Source organism: Myotis daubentonii, chromosome 6 (assembly GCF_963259705.1).
Source record: "Myotis daubentonii chromosome 6, mMyoDau2.1, whole genome shotgun sequence".
NCBI lineage: Eukaryota > Metazoa > Chordata > Mammalia > Chiroptera > Vespertilionidae > Myotis > Myotis daubentonii.
The window spans coordinates 102,179,466-102,196,734 of NC_081845.1; the positions used below are offsets into that span (position 1 = coordinate 102,179,466).

Sequence of the window (17,269 nt, forward strand, 5' to 3'; positions counted from 1 at the left end):
TCACAGCGCCGTAATTCATAAGAGCCCCAAACCGGAAACAACCGTCATACTCATCAACTGATGAATGGGTAAACAAAATGTGGTATACCCTGACCTGGACGCTCAAGCACTGAGCCACGCCTCAAAACAACATTTAAGTTTTAGATGAATCTTTCAGACAGTTGTTTTCAGAAGCAAAGCCTGGATGCTGTGGAGAGGTTGAAGCAAATGCAGAAGGACAGGTACCAGCAGCTGTAGGCCCCGCTCTGAGAGATTTCCTGTTAGACAAGACAACTTCATCGGTCAGAAGCCGGCCCATCCTTGCTGCTTGACACAGTCACTGCAGGGATGAAACATCTGCACAGCATATGTTTCAAGGGACCTGGCGTATATGGCATATGTTTCAAGGGACCTGGCGTATATGGCATATGTTTCAAGGGACCTGGCATATATGGCATAGAGTTCTTCATATGTTTGCTCCCCTTCTTAGTGTTATGAGTTTTAACCAGGGCCACCTCTTGGAAAAAGGTTGTTTCCCCAGGTGGGAATTTTCCCCTGGAGTTAGGGAAAAATGAACAGGAGTCAGGAAGGGAATACATCAGTAAAACCCCTTAACTAAGTGCCAGGCGGGTAGTTAATCACTTCAGCTGTGAACAATCACGGTTAAGCTACATAATCTTTACTTAGGATCATCTCCTTCAGTTACTTCCTTGTAGCTGAACAGAAGAGTAGAGTAGTGACCTTGGAATGGAAATAACAAACGCCCTAACCATTGGAACAGAATGGATAGGATTAAAATCAAGTGGTATCAACACAGATGTAACAGGAGAATAAAGAGAGAACCTGGCTAGAGAAGCTGGCTGATCATCTTAACGCTATCTCCGTGTCATTCTTTCTTCGCCGGTGCTGTCCGCACCGTTGGGAACCCCTGGACCTGCTGGGGCTGGACCCCAACATTCATCTTCCCACTACTGACTTAATGTGGGTGAAAAGAGAACAGAAATCTTTGTCCTCTGACTTTGGAAATCTTGTTGAACCTTCAAACTTGCAATGTCGAGGGTCCCAAGTCCGCCTCCTCCAGCAGAAATGTCGAGTGGCCCTGTGGCTGAGAGCTGGTGCCACACTGAGATCAAGGTAGTGAAATTCTCCCACATGTGGACCATCGGTAACTTTAGCTTTTGCTGGCAGGAAGTGGGTGACGTCATTCAAAGTACAACCTTTTCATCATTAGCCATTGATCAACTGAAATGGCGTTTGAGAGTATACCTGAAAGGGCTAAATAAAGTAAGCAAAGATTACCTGTCACTTTACTTGTCTCTGGTCAGTTCTCCAAAGTGTATATTTTTGGCAAAATTCAAACTCTCCATCCTCAATGACAAGAAAGAAGAAATCAAATCTTTGGAGAGTCACTGGGCATATAGCTTTGTACAAGGCAAAGACTGGGGATTCAAGAAATGTATCCGTAGAGATGTTCTTTTGGATGAAGACAATAGTTTTCTCCCTGATGACAAGCTGGCCCTCTTCTGTGAGGTGAGTGTGGTGCAAGATTCCTTCACCATTTCTGGCCAGAGCACTGCGAAGATGGTGAAGGTTCCTGAGTGCCAGGTGGCCCATGCGCTAGGAGGACTTTGGGAAAATTCATGGTTCACAGACTGTTGTTTCTGTGTTGCTGTCCAGGAATTCCAGGCTCACAAAAGCTATCTTAGTAGCTCATTCCCCAGTGTTTAGGGCCATGTTTGCACATGCAATGGAGGAGAGCAACAAGAGTCGGGTTGAAATCATTGACACGGAGCCTGGAGTTTTTAAGGAAATGATGTGCTTCATTTCCACGGGGAAGGCTCCAAACCTGGACAAAATGGCTGATGGTTTGCTGGCAGCTGCTGACAAGTATGCCCTGGAGCGTTTGAAGGTCATGTGTGAGGAAGCCCTCAGCAGACACCTCTCTGAGGAGGTTGCTGCAGAAATGCTCACCTTGGCTGACCTCCACAGAGCAGATCAACTGAAACCTCAGGCAGTGGATTTCATCAACTCTCATGCTGAGGATGTCTTGGAGACTGAAGGGTGGCAGGCCATGGTGGGGTCCCATCCCCACTTGGTGGCTGAGATGTACCGCTCTCTGGCTTCAGCACAGGGCGCCTGTCTGGGACACCCACGCAAGCACCTGAAGCCGTCCTGAGATCCTGCCTGTTGTAAGACTCCTTTGATTTTCCAGAAGCAGAAGTCACTGTTGCTGCCATGGAGCATCTGGTAGACAGCCCGATCTGGGGAGTTTTCATCTGCTGTCGGGGGAAGTCTGCATCTCGGCCCAAGATTTTAGGTTCATTATTTTCCTTAAAGAAGTCACATTTGTAAATGCATCTTTATTGATTTCAGAGAGGAAGGGGTAGGGAGAGAGGGAGAAACATCAGCGATGAGAGTGAATCTTCCATAAACTGATTCCTGCATGCACCCTACTGGTGATCAAACCCACCACCAAGGCATCTGCCCTGACCACCAATGGATCCTAGATTGACACACACCGACTGAGCCACACTGGCCAGGCTAAGGATATTTTCTTCCATTGATTTTTCGAGGGCGTGCCAATGAGGGAAGGAAAGACAGGGACTGAGATTCTGAGAAGGAGAAAGAGATGCAGTGCCCAGACAGATGCATTGCGAGGGATGGAAACTGCAACCCAGTTATGCACCCTTGAGTGGAATCAAACCCCTGACCCTTCAGGTCTGAACCAAAACTCTAAACACTGAGACACCGACCAGGGTGAGATAAGCCTTACATTGGGCCATAAGCAGTTACATTTAGAAAAAGGTTCCAATGTCTGTCTTTAGGGATTTGCTTGTTCTGCAGATGTTTCGGTCATCTCTGCACTTTGTTAGCTATAAAAATCCAAACTGCTCTTGCTGTCATGACCTCATAATAAATTAACATCTTGAAAGACCCATTTTTGCCTCAGGACTCTATTTGCAATGTGTCCACCTGATTTCTTTTTCTTTCTGCAGTGACTATCACTTTGCAGCCAGGAAGGACTCATAGTCTTGTCTTCCTACCTGCAGGTTTGATAAACCTTTGTGTGGGATGTGATCCTCAGGGTGCACATGCTGTCTCTCCTGTATCTGAGTGTTGTCATGACTGGGGTGCTCAGACTTGTACATCTGGGAGACATGACTGGGAGATAGAAGTGGCAGACATTGGAATTGTGCTGCTGGCGTCTGTAGTGATGATTGGAAAGAGAGGAATAGGAATGTCCAGAAGGGACTCTTTCTTCCTGGCTGTGCTAAAACCCACATCCACTGCAATGTCTTCACCACCTCCCCACTTTTCCTGCAATATGCGCTCAAACCCATTGGCTGAGTAGGGGCATTCCTGGATTACGAAGGTGGAAGTGCGACCTTTATAAATGTAGCTCAAAGTTCCTTAGATGTAGAATCTCTTGCTGCTCTTTCTTTCTCTGTCTCAGGCCTACCTTTTGCTTTAGTCACTTTTGACTAGAAATAGATTAGGAATCATTCTACATGCCAGGGAACTGTCTGATCTAAGAAAGGCGTTTTCCTAATTTAGTCTCAATTAAGACACATATGTTATCTTTTTTTGTTTTTAGTTTTTTTTAAAATATATTTTATTGATTTTTTACAGAGAGGAAGGGAGAGAGATAGAGAGTCAGAAACATCGATGAATGAGAAACATCGATCAGCTGCCTCCTGCACATCTCCCACTGGGAGATGTGCCCGCAACCCAGGTACATGCCCTTGACCGGAATCGAACCTGGGACCTTTCAGTCCGCAGGCCAACGCTCTATCCACTGAGCCAAACCGGTTTCGGCTGTTTTTAGTTTTTTTTATGTCATCAAAATCCACGTACTGTATTATTAAATATGATGGTAATTTTCAAAACGTATCGGTTTGTGCTTTACTCTGTTTGGGAAAATCTTCACGTATGATGCGTGGCATGGAATACGTTCTCTGGATTTTGCTCTATTTCTAAACTCTCTTCAGAGTTTATGAAGCTTTGGTATAATTTCAAAAATATGCTCATCTTCAACGATACTCATTTCTTTGGTTGTGTCGCCTAACATATAAGCTAAAGTTTGTAATTTGCTTTTCAACACAACTCTACACTATTCAAACTTATCACATCAGACAATTAAAGTTGGTTAGTAAAATTATATCTAAATTATGCATCCGAACAGCTACACAGAAAGCCTGCTATGAGAGTAAAATATGTAGGGGAGGGGGAAATACAGATACGGAGCAGTATAAAAGAATGAAGACCTATCAAGAAAGTGGGAAGAGTAGATCACAGATAGCCTAGAGTTTTGGGGTTTGTACCTGATTTTTGGCTTTCTGTATTTTTCACACACACACACACACACACACACACACACACACACACACACTCAACAACCACCAGGCTGCAGCCAGGCCCGACTGTGACCTGCTGGCTGACATCTATGCCGTCTCTCTCTGCTGGGACCTCTGCAGCATGGCCAGCACCAGGCAGTTCAGATGCTCCTGCAAGTGGAGCAGGAGGAAGGGACACCCTTCCAGGTGCTCAGACACACCACCCAGCGCTCCTCCTGGATCCACTCTGAGTGGACGATAGAAATTGTGTGTCAAATAATAGTACACGTTATGCAGTGAAAACAATAATATAAACCCACTAGTGGCCCGGTGCACGAAATTCGTGCATGGGAGGTGGGTGTCCCTCAGCTCAGCCTGCACCCTCCCCAATCTCGGACCCTTTGGGGGATGTCCACTGCTGGTTTAGGCCTGATTCCAGGATGTCCAGCAGGCCTGATCCCAGGACCGCTGTCCCCTACCCACTCGCCTGCGTGTCTGCCTGACTGCCCCTAACTGCTTCAGCCTGCCATCCTGATCGCCCCCTATCAGTCCCCTGCTGGCCTGATTGATGCCTAACTACTCTCCTGCTGGCCAGATCATCCCCAACTGCCCTCCCCTGGGGGCCAGATCCCCCCCAAGGCTTTTATTAGTATAGATATGACCCTTCACAGAAAATGTCACTAACCCTGCTTTACAATAAAGGCTTGACGATGGAATCATTGGGGCCAGGCACCAAGATCTCCTTTCTTTGAATAGTGGAGGGAATAATTATCTTGTCTTTAAGTTGCCCTGAACATCAAATGAGATAATGACTTAGAAAAGCATCAAAGCGCCATATAAAGACAACTGTCTTTTTCATGTACTGAAAAGATAATAAAGTGGTAAAATGGAAAACACTATTTTTATTCCCCCTTTTCTTCCTTTACAGCCTTTATTTAAACTTTGAAATTTAGAAAAATTTCACTCTATTTCCATTTATTTACATTCAATATTATTTTGTATTAGTTTCCGGTTTTCTATTAGTTACAGAATAGTGGTTAGACAACCATATACTTTACAAAGTGTTCCCCGATATTTCCAGTACCCACCTGGCTTCATAGGGTCATTACAGCACTGTTGACTCTCTTCCCTATTTAAGTGACAATAGGTTCACAGGCTCCTTCCCATCTTTCTTTTGTGTTGCCTGCCCTTCCTTTTCTTTCTCATGTCTTTCCCCATTTTCTTTATATAGGATCTCAATTGCCACTCAAAGCTCAGCGAAGGCACTGGGACACGCTGAACCCATTGTACAGACCAGGAAACTGAGGCCAATTCCAGTCTCCCCCGCCCCCACCCCAGGTTTCTGGGGAGCAGGTGGTAGGCTTGCACTCACCCTGCAGGTGTGCACCCCCACGGGGCGGGGCGAGAACTGGGGGCGGGCGGGCGCAGGCTTGTTTGGGGGCCAAGGCAGGAGCAGGAGTCCTGGCCTCTCAAGTGCGCAGGCGGCAGCTCAGCCCCGGGGGCAGCGCCGGGGGCGTCGCCGAACCTCCGCATCGAGGTACCCAGCAGTGCGGCGCCCCCCGCCCCCCCTTGCCCCCCCAGGGCTGTGAGTCTGCGCCCCTGAGCCCGGGAGTCCTTCCACGACTGCAGTCAACCCTCTTGTTTCCCTGCAGAACCTCGCTCTCCTCGGGCAGGCAGATCCCCGCCCACCAGCACCCTGCCCAGGCCTGAGCCCCTCCAGCGCACCCCACCTTGGCGCTGCTCTGCACCCCTTGGGCCGCCTGCCTCCTGGCCAGCTGCTTCCCCGCAGCCGTGGTGCTGGCTCAGGATCCCCCATCAGGCGGAGGCCTGTCCGCGCCTGCAGACCCCATGGCCGCGGCTCCTGGCGGCCACTTTGCCGAAGGTTCCTCCACCTTCAGGCTTTCTCCTCAGACCCCGGGAGCTTGGCTCCTGCCCGCCCTTCCATGGCTCCTGCAGCCCCCGCTCTGCTCAGCTCTCCCTACGCCCACCTGTCAGGACGGGCGCCTTGCTGCAGGCAGCGTGGTTCTGGGGCCGGGGCTGGGGGTGTGGGGAGCAGCTCCAGAAAAGTTTACTAACCCCAGGTCCCCAGCCCCTCCTTGAGGGGAGCCCAGGGCAGGCTAGGTCCGAACACTGCAGCTGCGGAGGCCCCGCCCACCAATTTGCATATCATGGTGATTACCCAATGAGAGGCATAGGGAAGGTATGGTCAATTACCATGCTTGCATATTATTAGATAGCATAGGCATTTTCTGAATAGTTCATATAGTTTATTTTAAATGTAATATCAATCAGTACAATTTCAATAGCTGCAAATCCTTTAAACATGAGTTTGAAAATCAGAAGCAAGACAAGCACATATCACTGCTATTATTTAACAGTGTTTTGAATATTCCAACAAACACTTTTAGAAAGAGAAAGGATTAGAGCAGCCATGGGCAAACTACGGCCCACGGGCCGGATCCGGCCCGTTTGAAATGAATAAAACTTAAAAAAAAGAAGACCGTACCTTTTTATGTAATGATGTTTACTTTGAATTGATATTAGTTCACACAAACACTCCATCCATGCTTTTGTTCCGGCCCTCCAGTCCAGTTTAAGAACCCATCGTGGCCCTCGAGTCAAAAAGTTTGCCCACCCTTGGATTAGAGGTATAAAACATGTTAATGCTGCCTTTATTTATTATTTTTTTAATGCTGCCTTTGTTTTGTAAAATGTATTCTTTATCTAGAGAAACACTGAATAATAAGTCAGTAAGATATCTAGTTATCTAAATGCCCAAAAAACTTAATGTTTTTCATATAATACTAACACAGTAAGTTTAATCATGCTTATATTCATGAAAACATAATATGGAAATAGCCAGGAATATACAGGGGGAAAGGATTGAATATAATCTCACGTTAAATAGATTTTCAAAACTATCAGTAAACCAAATAATCAAAGCAATGTGGTAGTGCAGCAATAATGAACAGGCATACCAGTAGAACAGAATGTGCACTAATAAAAGACAAAGATGCTAATTGACCATAACTTCGCTATGCCCAAGCCATGCCCACCAGCCAATGAGAGCGACTATATGCAAATTAACCCAACCAAGATGGCGGCCGGCAGCCACGGAACTGGAGCAAGCAGGAGGCTTGGTTGACCCAGTGATGGAGGAAGCCAAGCTTCCCGCCGGCTCTGGCTGGCTGTGGCTTCCGCAAAAGGCAGCAAAGTTTCAGTCTTAGAAGCTAAATAAATCGCAGATACCTGCTTCCAGTCAGCCTCCATTGGGAGCTTGGGTGTCTGGGGACTGTGGGCAGCCTGCAAATAGCCATCAGCACCTCACCAAAGATGGCCACACCCTCATGGGGTGAGGGCCCCCACTGTGGGACTTGGCCAGCCTGCAAACAGCCATCAGCCCCTCACCCAGCCTGTCCAGGCACCCCAGCAGGACCCCCACCCTGAAGGGGGTGTGGCCAGCCTAAAAACGGCCCACAGCCCCTCCCCCAGGCTGGACAGGTACCCCAGTGGGGACCCCCACCTTGAAGGGGCTGTGGCCAGCCTGCAAACAACCATCAGTCACTTACCCAGGCTGGCCAGGCCACAGTGGGTTTTTAGAAAGATACATTTCTACTGTTTCAGAAAGGAAGAGAGAAAGATCAAAGATGAGTGACCATCCTAGAATGGCTGCCTTCTGCCAGAAGAAAGAGTGACATGTGTTCTCATCTGCTAAGCGGAAGGAATAGGCCCTGGCCAGTGATGTTCGCTGGTTCGAACTTCGATGCCCAGGGAATGGTCTCTGGTGGGATTCCTGGTCCAGAGCACATACCTGGGGTGCAGGTTTCATGGCCAGCCCCGGTCTGGGCTCCTGTGGGAGCCAAAGATGCATGTGTCTCTTGCATATTCATGTTTGTTTTTTTGTTTCTTGTCTCTCCCCTCTCTCCTTCCCTCCCTCCCTCCCTCTGTCCCTCTCTCTGTAAAAAACATATCCTCTGGTAAGAATTAACGAAAACATAAGCAAGAAAAAAGTACAAAGAAGGAAAAGATTTGGAGGGCATGAAAAAGCAGCATAACCTAAAGAAAGGCACCATGATGAGCAGAGCATCCAGCTACGCTGATGTTTTTCAAGGCAATGTGTGTATAAGATAAAAATAAAATGTCCAAGTGTCCCTTAGCTGGCAAGGTCCTGACACAAAACGACGAGGCCACTCTATCGCGGTCCTTGCAGGGTCTTCCAAGCCCCCACGTTAGGGCGAGGCTCTGGGGGGGGGGGCGAGGCCAGGAGTATCAGGGGAAAGCGAGGTGTGAAGGAGGTGGAGCATGGACAGAAGAGGGTTCTGCACACGCTCCCCTGTGCTGCGTTGTGTCACTGCTTCCAGAGTCCCCCACACTGAGAAGATGGGAGGAGACTCACCCGTTGTCAGTGACCGAGGGACATACAGGCTGAGGGACACACAGACCGAGGGTCACACAGAAACCGAGGGACAGACAGCTAATGGAAGTGACCGAGGGACATACAGGCTGAGGGACACACAGACCGAGGGTCACACAGAAACTGAGGGACAGACAGCTAATGGAGGCCGCAGTGGCCTGGAGAGGTGACATCTGGGCACGTGTGGCCACTGTGCTGGTTCCTTGTATTCTCCCGGAGGTACCTTCTTCGTGGTTTTTGACTCCAGAGCCCTGGATTCCATTTCCACACCCAGCACCTACTAGTTCATGGTGACTCGGCCCAAGACCCAAGCCCCCTTTGTACATCCATTCACACATCAGTGGTTTGGAAAGTGATGTCCAACTTATTGTATGTAGTTATGCTATGTATGAATAATGAATCAGAGCCAGCAGTTCTCTGTGTGATGTATTCTACATTTGTACGATACATAGATTTCATTTTAGAAAATGACATTCTTTGTCCAAAGTTGCCTTCCTAAGTGTAAGTAAATGAGCATGTTAAAAACTTTGTGTGAATGTTTAGCAGTGTAAACTTGGGAAATGTTTAGCAGCTTGGTAAGTATTCCTGTGTATCGCTGCGCAATGAATTGTTGGGGGTCATGTGTTGTCACCAGAGCAGAATGTTTGGTAAATGACTGGTCCCCTTGTCGAGACAGCCTGCGTGGTTTACCTTCATTCTGTTATGAAGCAATAGGCAGAAGGTAGAAGTAGGCTTGTCCTGATGCCACAGCTCCCACCTGCTGTGATATTGGAAACAGGCCTGATGGTCCAAGTATCATGAGAACCAGCAAGGTAAAGGCTCTCATCCCCCTGGCATGCGATCTACCCAGTCAGGGCCGCATTGTCTTTGTAGAAACGGGTCATCCAAATAGCAACACACAGCCCAGCGAGCGAGGCTCAATGACTGAGTGTTGACCTATGAACCAAGAAGTCCCCTTGATTCCTGGTAAAGGCACGCACATCCCCTGATTGTTTCTGTTTGTCTCCCTGTCCGTCTCTGTGTCAGATCCAGAAGAAGAGATTTAAACTAAAACTGGAAACTGTGAAATCTGCTCCTATCCTCCCCCCAAAACATACCAGATTTTACTGAGAACACCCACCACTTGTCTTCCTTGGTCATCGTGAGAACTCCAGTTCATGAATGTTCAGTATCTCTGTTTAAAACCTGTGTGCACATCTGCACCCAAACAGCGGAGCATCCCATCCTGGAGAATTTTCCATTTCCTTCCCAAGGAAGTGAGATGTATCACAGTGGAAATGGAAACAAATGGTAGAGAAAGATGGGCATGAAGAGAAAGGGTAATCATTGCAACCTGGACAAGGTGTATTCAACAAATGAAGGCGTGACTATTCCAACCAGAACCTTCCTGTATGTGGAGGTTTGGGCACGGGGGACAGCAATCTTTTTAATGTGAATGAGGACTTGATTGTGCAAAGCTTTCCTTCACCCCCTGAGAGATGCTGACCAGAGGTGCTGGGCCACTTGGAAATGTGTGGTGTTTCAATTCGAACCTGGGGGTGGGGGATTGCCCCTCCTGACCTGGGCGAGAGAGCCCACCTCCCAGTGTGCACAGGGCCCCTGCTTGGGCGTCATCAGCTCCATGAGTCCGGGCTGGCTCCTCCCCAGTCCGCTGAGACCCAGAGAAAACAATATCCCAACGGGCAGATTTCCCCTGGTGCCGAGGTGCTGTGTCAGGATTGGGTTGATGTGGGAAAAGGGGAGTGCGAAGGTGTGGCTCAATGGTTGCTTCTGAGAGTTTGAGGTCACCCACCGAAGCTGTCAATCATTGTAGGGAAAGAGGTTCCCATTGTTCCCATGGAAATGCCACCGTTTTTTCGATGACTCCCTTTGTATGCATGTTCGACGTGATGCAATTTCCTTTCCCCTCTAACAAGAAACCTTGTACAGAAGCAGCCGGTCTGAAGAATTGCGACGCTGGGATCAGCTCTAAGATAGCTGTGGGGAATGCTGAAGCACCCAGCAGAGCAGAGAGGGTGACCACGTGGCTCAGGGGACATTGTCCAAAGGAGGAGATGTTTGTCTTTCAGAGCAGGTGAGCTGGGAGGCAGTGACTGGATCCCCTGTTTGTTGCACAGCCTGCCAAGGTGCTGTTGTTGTGTCAGTGCCCAGTGAGTGCCATGGATCCTGGGTGAGAGGGACGTGTATGAGAGACCATGAGCTATGCCAACCTGGGTCCTGCAGTTGGACTTGGCTCCCCTGGTGTGGAAGCAGGCCCGGGTCTTTGCACCTGGATTTATGTCAGCACCACAAACAGACAGACAGACAGACAGGCAGACACACAAGGGCTCTCATTGAGGTTCCTGATGAGGAAGTTTCCTAATAGCCTACTGCTGTTGTCAAGATGTGAATTCAAAGGGGCATATGCCGATTCCGAATGAGTGTTTTAGGGATGGAAAGACCCAATGCTGTTCTTGTAGCCATTTTTGTCTAATGTATTTCCAAAAGGGAGTGGAAAGAAGAAGAGCTAGGACGCCCCCATGTTGTGATGGTGAAAGGTGTGTTGTGTTTCATTAGTTTGTTTCACAAACAGTCAGTGACTGTTCTGGATGGAACGGTGGTGGAGTGAGAAAGTTCTGGTTCCTGCTGGTAAAAGTTCCTTTTAGGACAGGCAAAAGCCTGTAGCAAGTGCTGCCAAGAGGCGCAGGAGAACATGTGTATTTGTGGTCCAGGTGGCTGGGAAGGGTGTTCAATGGGCACTTGAAAAAGTGAATGGAAGCAATAGGCGGTGTTTGTCAATGCTAGAGCATGAGGTTGCCAGAAGGAGTCCTCAGCACTCTGTAGGGAAAGCAGACCCCAAGGATCATACTAGGCAGGGAGTGTGCTCACTCACTTCCAAGGCGACTCAGTGCAGCAGTGTGCGGCGAACCCCTTGTCAGTGCTGGGAGGGAAGGGGTGCAGACCCAGAGCCTTGACCTCATTCGGTCCAGGGGTGGCATGATGGCGGCCGTGGCCAGCATGGCTGAAATGGTGGGTCTAGCTTTTGGTCACGGTCCCATGGCTGTAGGTGGAAGGTCAGCAGCAGGGCTCGAGGCACAAGGTGTTGTTGGTCGAATGTCCCAGTGCAGCTTCTGTTTGATTCGCCAAAGAAATGGTCATGAAATCGGTGGGTGAAGCCGTGTGACAGTGAACATGCCAAGTCTGACATTTCCCCCTCTTCCGGGTTCTCGGATCTGAGCCTGAGGGGACCCGCGCTCATGCCCCCGTCCCCACGTTGGTCCCCCTGCTTCCTCTGTGGTGGTCAGAGCGTGCTTTTTGGCTGCTGTTTAGATGTTGTTGTGTTTTTCATGTTGTGAAGTGTTTGTCAGGGAAGTGTAGAACCACTGAGACCTTATGTATGTGTTGATGTACGCATCTCTCTTTCTCCTTGTGCCTGTTGTAGCCTTTGAAGAAGGTGGTGGAGAGAGCTTGTAAGTTCCAGATTCTTTTTAAAAAATAGATACGTGATTGATTTTTTACGTAGAGCAGTGGTCGTCAACCTTGTGGCCCTTTCAATCGAGTTGCTCATGTTGTGACCCAACCATCCAGTGATTGTCGTTGCTACTTGATGGCTGTGATGTTGCTCCTGTTATGAATCATCACGTAACCATCTGATCTGCAGGGTGGTCTTAGGCGAGCCCTGTGAAAGGGTCGTTTGAGCGCCAAAGGGGTTGCGACCCACAGGTAGAGAACCGCTGCCTTTGAGGAAGGGAGAGGGCTAGAGAATCAGGAACATGGATGAGAGAAACATCCATCAGCTGCGTGGTGCACACCCCCTAGTGGGGATGTGCCCTCAACCAAGGTACCTGCCCCTGACGGCTCAGCGGTTAGAGCGCCAGCCGGGTGTGAGGCTCAGAGTGAGGTGAGTGGCACGCGTGCAAGACGTGAGGAGCCCCCCCCCCCATAGGTGTGATGCGGGAGGTGTCACAGTGCCCTGCACGAGTGGCGGGGCCCCAGGTGAGGCCGCTCACGGTTGGTTCCCCGTTGTTGCCGCGACTGTTATTTCTGAGGCGGGAGCCACAGCCACCCACCCCTCCGTCTGTGTAGCGTCTTGTGTGCTGAGCCCTTTTGTGTGTCCCATTCCCCAGGTGAAGTGGACGTTGTCCTAAAAATGATGTGTCTTAGCTGTCAGCACATGCCCCATGACTGGTGTTGTGGCTGTGATCCCAGGTCCGGGTGTTTGTGGGGTTTTGCTGTCTGTTCTCCATGGTCTGTGAAATGAGTGGAGATGAAAGGGGGGAAATTTGTGGATTCTGTCAGCTTGGAAGTTTGCATATTGCAGATGGAGCATCTGGGTGTGGAACTTTTCCTTTCCGTTCCAAAGGTGTGAAGAAAGAGGAGCACAGGTGTTGTGCTTGGCATGTTGCTGTGAACGTGTCCATGTAAGTGAAGAATGAACCCCTCATTGTCCCCCATTTGTTCCTCAGATGTGTCCTTGGCGATACCTGTTGTTAGGGGGGGAATGTGGTGTTCAGGCTGCGACAGGAGGCTGTGGAGCACCCCAGCTGCGCATGTGCTGTTGTGGTTTTTCTGCTGTTTTAAAAAATTGTGTAACCTGCCAAGTGTGCTGCAGTTTTCGTCAATATTTTCCTGCTTCCTTCCCCATTTTCTGAAACGTTTGTGTTGAAAATCCCTAAGTGCTTTTTGCCCGAATGTCATGTCCATGAAGGAAGAGCATAGACGTTTTAGTCAATGGTCCCAGAGCCTGCATGGACTGTGTTTGCTGAGGGAGATGTCGCCTCAGATCATCTGCGTCCACGTGCCTCGTAGAAGAAGTTATTTTCGGACCAGGACACACAGGAGGTGACAGATGTATGGGAACCAGGATGGATTTTTCCCAATTGGAGAGGCGGGGCGGACATCCGTGAGCCTTTGCTGTGTGTCCACCTGTCAGGAGCGTGTGATGCAGGTGAGGATCAGCATGTGGAGCGCAGCTTGGCCGGCAGGTGGAGCCCAGACCTCGCTGAAGAGGAATATTTGTGTGTGTCTTTGTGATGGAGAGATGGGCTTGTCGTCCATGCAGGATGTGAGGGTCCTGAGTGGGCACTGAGGGCAGAGGTGCCCCTTGGTAGTGGGTGTATGAAAGCGGGGGGAGGGGGGCGGATCCCGTGGCTACGTCGTTTTTGTACTGGAACCCATATTTTCTTCCCGCTGGAAGCGTAGAAAGAATTCCCGGACGGAAAGTGTTGTAGTGAGTGTGGAGCTGTGTTGAAGACGAAGTGCAGACTTCCAGGTAGGGAGGGTGAACAGGGTCCCAGTGGGTTCCTTTCCGTATGTCCTGTCAAGGGTGCAGATGGTGGTGGCTGCTATTGAAGTATGGTACCTATTTGCTTTTTTAACAATGGACAGGTTATTTTGATTTTCTGAATTGTATAAATCATCCCTTTTGATTGAATGCCTTATTGATTGAATGACTATCCCATTAATTGTGATCTTACTGGTTATCGAAGCACATTCTTCTGTACCTGGGAAACAGGACAGCACAATTACCCTAAATTATTTTAGTGGCCACAGGTGGTGTGTTCCAGCTGACTTAGTGGTCCCGAGACCAGAACAGTATAATTACTCTAAATTGTCCTGACAACTCAGTGGTCAGGAGACCGAGGGCTCTAGATAACGTGTTTCTATCAACTCAGTGATGCGGAGACCCAAAACTGTAATTTAGATAACATGCCTAAGTTTAACCCAGGTTACCCAAGGACTCTAGATAATGTATTTCTGTCAATTCAGTGACCCTGAGAACCGAAACTGTAATTAACATGCTTAATTCTGCTTCTGTAACCTGCTTTTTATTGCGAGCCAGGTGCCTCATTCCAAACCCTGAGATGTAATCAATACCTGTGTGATTTTTTGCCTATGTAATCCTGGAACTGTGACTAAATGGTTACTATGAGATTTGGGGATGACCCCTCATAGTCCCGGATTGCAATAAATGTGACTCTTTAAATCGACTTCTTGAGGCGTCCTTCTGTGATTTGCGGGGTACATTACAACACTATTCCCTGTGCTGGGTCCATATTCCCCTTGGAGTTGGTTCCTCTAGTGAGTCCTGGGCTCCAAGGGTGACCCTCCCATGGGCCTCTAGAGGTTGTCGGCCCTCATTCCCTGTGGGCTTTCCCCTTTTCCACCCTAATGAAGGACTTGCTTGCCTTTATTTTGTAAATCTTGACCTTTGCGGGCTATTTGCATTTCGTTTGTGTTATGCAAATACGAGTGTTGATGCTCCCTTGTGTGATGGAGATGTGAGCGCCCCCGGCTTGGTTGTGTTGTGGCCATTTCCCTTCTCCCAGTGTGTGCCCCTGTGTTTTTTCCATGGACCCCAATTCTCCCAAATGCCTAAGGCTGGCTCTATCCCCCCCTGAAATTGCTGCTTGACTGTGACTGAGTCCCAGGTCAGATGGTGCTAAGGAAAAAGGTGTCTTTCCATTTGTCATGTTCCCTGAGGCACGCGGTCCCCCTGCCCATTGTGCTGCATATTTTTTTGCTCCCCCCCCGCCCCCCCGGGCAAGTGTGTTGGAAGAGGCCAGCAGTCCCCAATGTTGTGAGGAGCCAGTTTTGTGGAGGGTTCGTTTTGTTAACGTAAAAAAACCATTGAAACCTGTAAAGAATTTTTGGGAGTTTCTTTGAGCCAAACTGTCGACATAGGCTGGGAAGCAGAACCTCAACGAATGGAGATAGTGCTCCGGAGAATGGCAGGGTTACACCCGTATTTATACATGAAATTCATTGGTGACAGATTTAAGAAGGTGGGATGAAGCAAAGCGGGGAGACCTCTGTGATAAGATAAAAAGTAAAATGATGCCGAAACCGGTTTGGCTCAGTGGATAGAGCGTCGGCCTGCGGACTGAGAGGTCCCGGGTTCGATTCCGGTCAGGGGCATGTACCTGGGTTGCGGGCACATCCCCGGTGAGGGGATGTGCGAGAGGCAGCTGATCGATGTTTCTCTCTCATCGATGTTTCTAACTCTCTCTATCTCTCTCCCTTCCTCTCTGTGAAAAATCAGTAAAATATATTTAAAAAAAAAAAAGTAAAATGATGGACACATACTTAGGTGGGTGCAGGAACAATTAACATGACAAATGAAAGAATCTGCTGCATCTGTCCTGGGCCCAGCACATCTGGCCGTGCCCCAGGGGCTCCAGATACAGGGAAACCACAAGTTACCCAGACATTTCAAGGGCATGTTATCATAGATGTGTGGAGGAAAGGGGCCACACACTGATCTGACAAGTTCAGGAGAGGCCTGCATGGCAGTTTTGCAGGCTCAGATACCTAAAGTAACCACACAGGATGGTCTGAAATTAAACTTTAACTAGAAGCAGTTATGGTGGGCAGTTCCGTCCTAAGGCAGTATCTTCACTGACAAGATCAACTTTGATCCTGAACGGACAGAGCAGGACTGATGGCTGTGTCCTTAACCCCTCTTTCCAAGAAAAAGCCGCAGGGTGTATCAGTTACTCAGCCTGCCCTTATCTCGGCCAATGGAAAAGCAGGGGAAACTAGCCCAAGGCCAAAAGTATGCTGGCCACGCCCCCTGTCTTTGTGTAACCAGACCCTAGCTGCACCCTGCCCGAACCCCCCCCCCCCCCCGACCCCAAGCCCTATAAATTCTTTGTTCTCTTGGGATTCGGGGCTCTCTCTTGCACCCAGTAATGGAGGCAAGGGGGGGGCCAAGCGAGCTTGTATAAGAGATCCTCTGCTTTTGCATCAGACTGGATCCCTGGCGTGGTTTCTTGGGGATCTTGAATTCTGGGCATAACATTTTGGGGGCTCGCCGGGATCCCCAACACCATCGATGGGACTCCTAGTCCAGAGGGCCTGACTGACTGCGGTAGGTCGTGTTTTGTTTGTGTCGTGTGTTTTGTTTTGTATCTATCTGTGAGCTCACTTCTGAAATCTGTAAATGCCTGTAAATGCCTGTAATAATCATCTGAGTGGATGCACGGGATCAACAGGCGGGAGGAGCTGGGGGACGCCCCGATCCTCCATCTGAAGGGGTATAGCTTTGCTTCCACGGAGTCGGAAGGTCTGTAGGAAACCCCTTAATCTGAGACAGGCAGGAGGAGTCGGGGGGCGCCCCGATCCTCCATCTGAAGAGGGGAAATTTTGCTTCCGCGGAGTCGGAAGGTCTGTAGGAACCCCTCAATCTGAGAAAAGGCGGGTCGCTCCTGCTGGTTGGCGCACAGCCAACGTCTGGCTTTCATTTTTTTTTTTTGTTTGTTTTTTTTTTGCTTCCATGGAGTTGGAAGGCTGTACTTCTTTGGGCCCTTTAGTTGTTTGTGTTTCCGTTTTATTTTGTGGATTTGCTGGATTAATAATTTCAAGGAGATTGGGGGATGAATGTGGAGGGAGGGGGACTGCTCTCACCCCTCCTTTGTGTGGCGGTCGGGCGGCCGCCTGAGTGAGGGTCTGTGGAAACAGGTCACCCCCTCCCCAAATATTCTAAAATTAAAATCCTTCTTGTAATTGAAAAGCATTTACAAATTTATAAATGCATCCAGGATTTCTGTGCACATGTAAAGGG

At 49.1% G+C, this 17,269-nt stretch overlaps 1 protein-coding gene across 1 annotated transcript; it reads left to right on the plus strand.

Moving 5' to 3' along the window:
• Window positions 1–952: 952 nt before the first annotated feature.
• LOC132236593 (speckle-type POZ protein-like) lies at window positions 953–2,155 on the plus strand. Its single transcript, XM_059699705.1, is given in 2 exon segments — window positions 953–1,671; window positions 1,673–2,155. Coding segments are annotated over 2 exon segments (1,125 nt in total). The 5' UTR covers window positions 953–1,029.
• The last annotated feature ends 15,114 nt before the right edge of the window (window positions 2,156–17,269 follow it).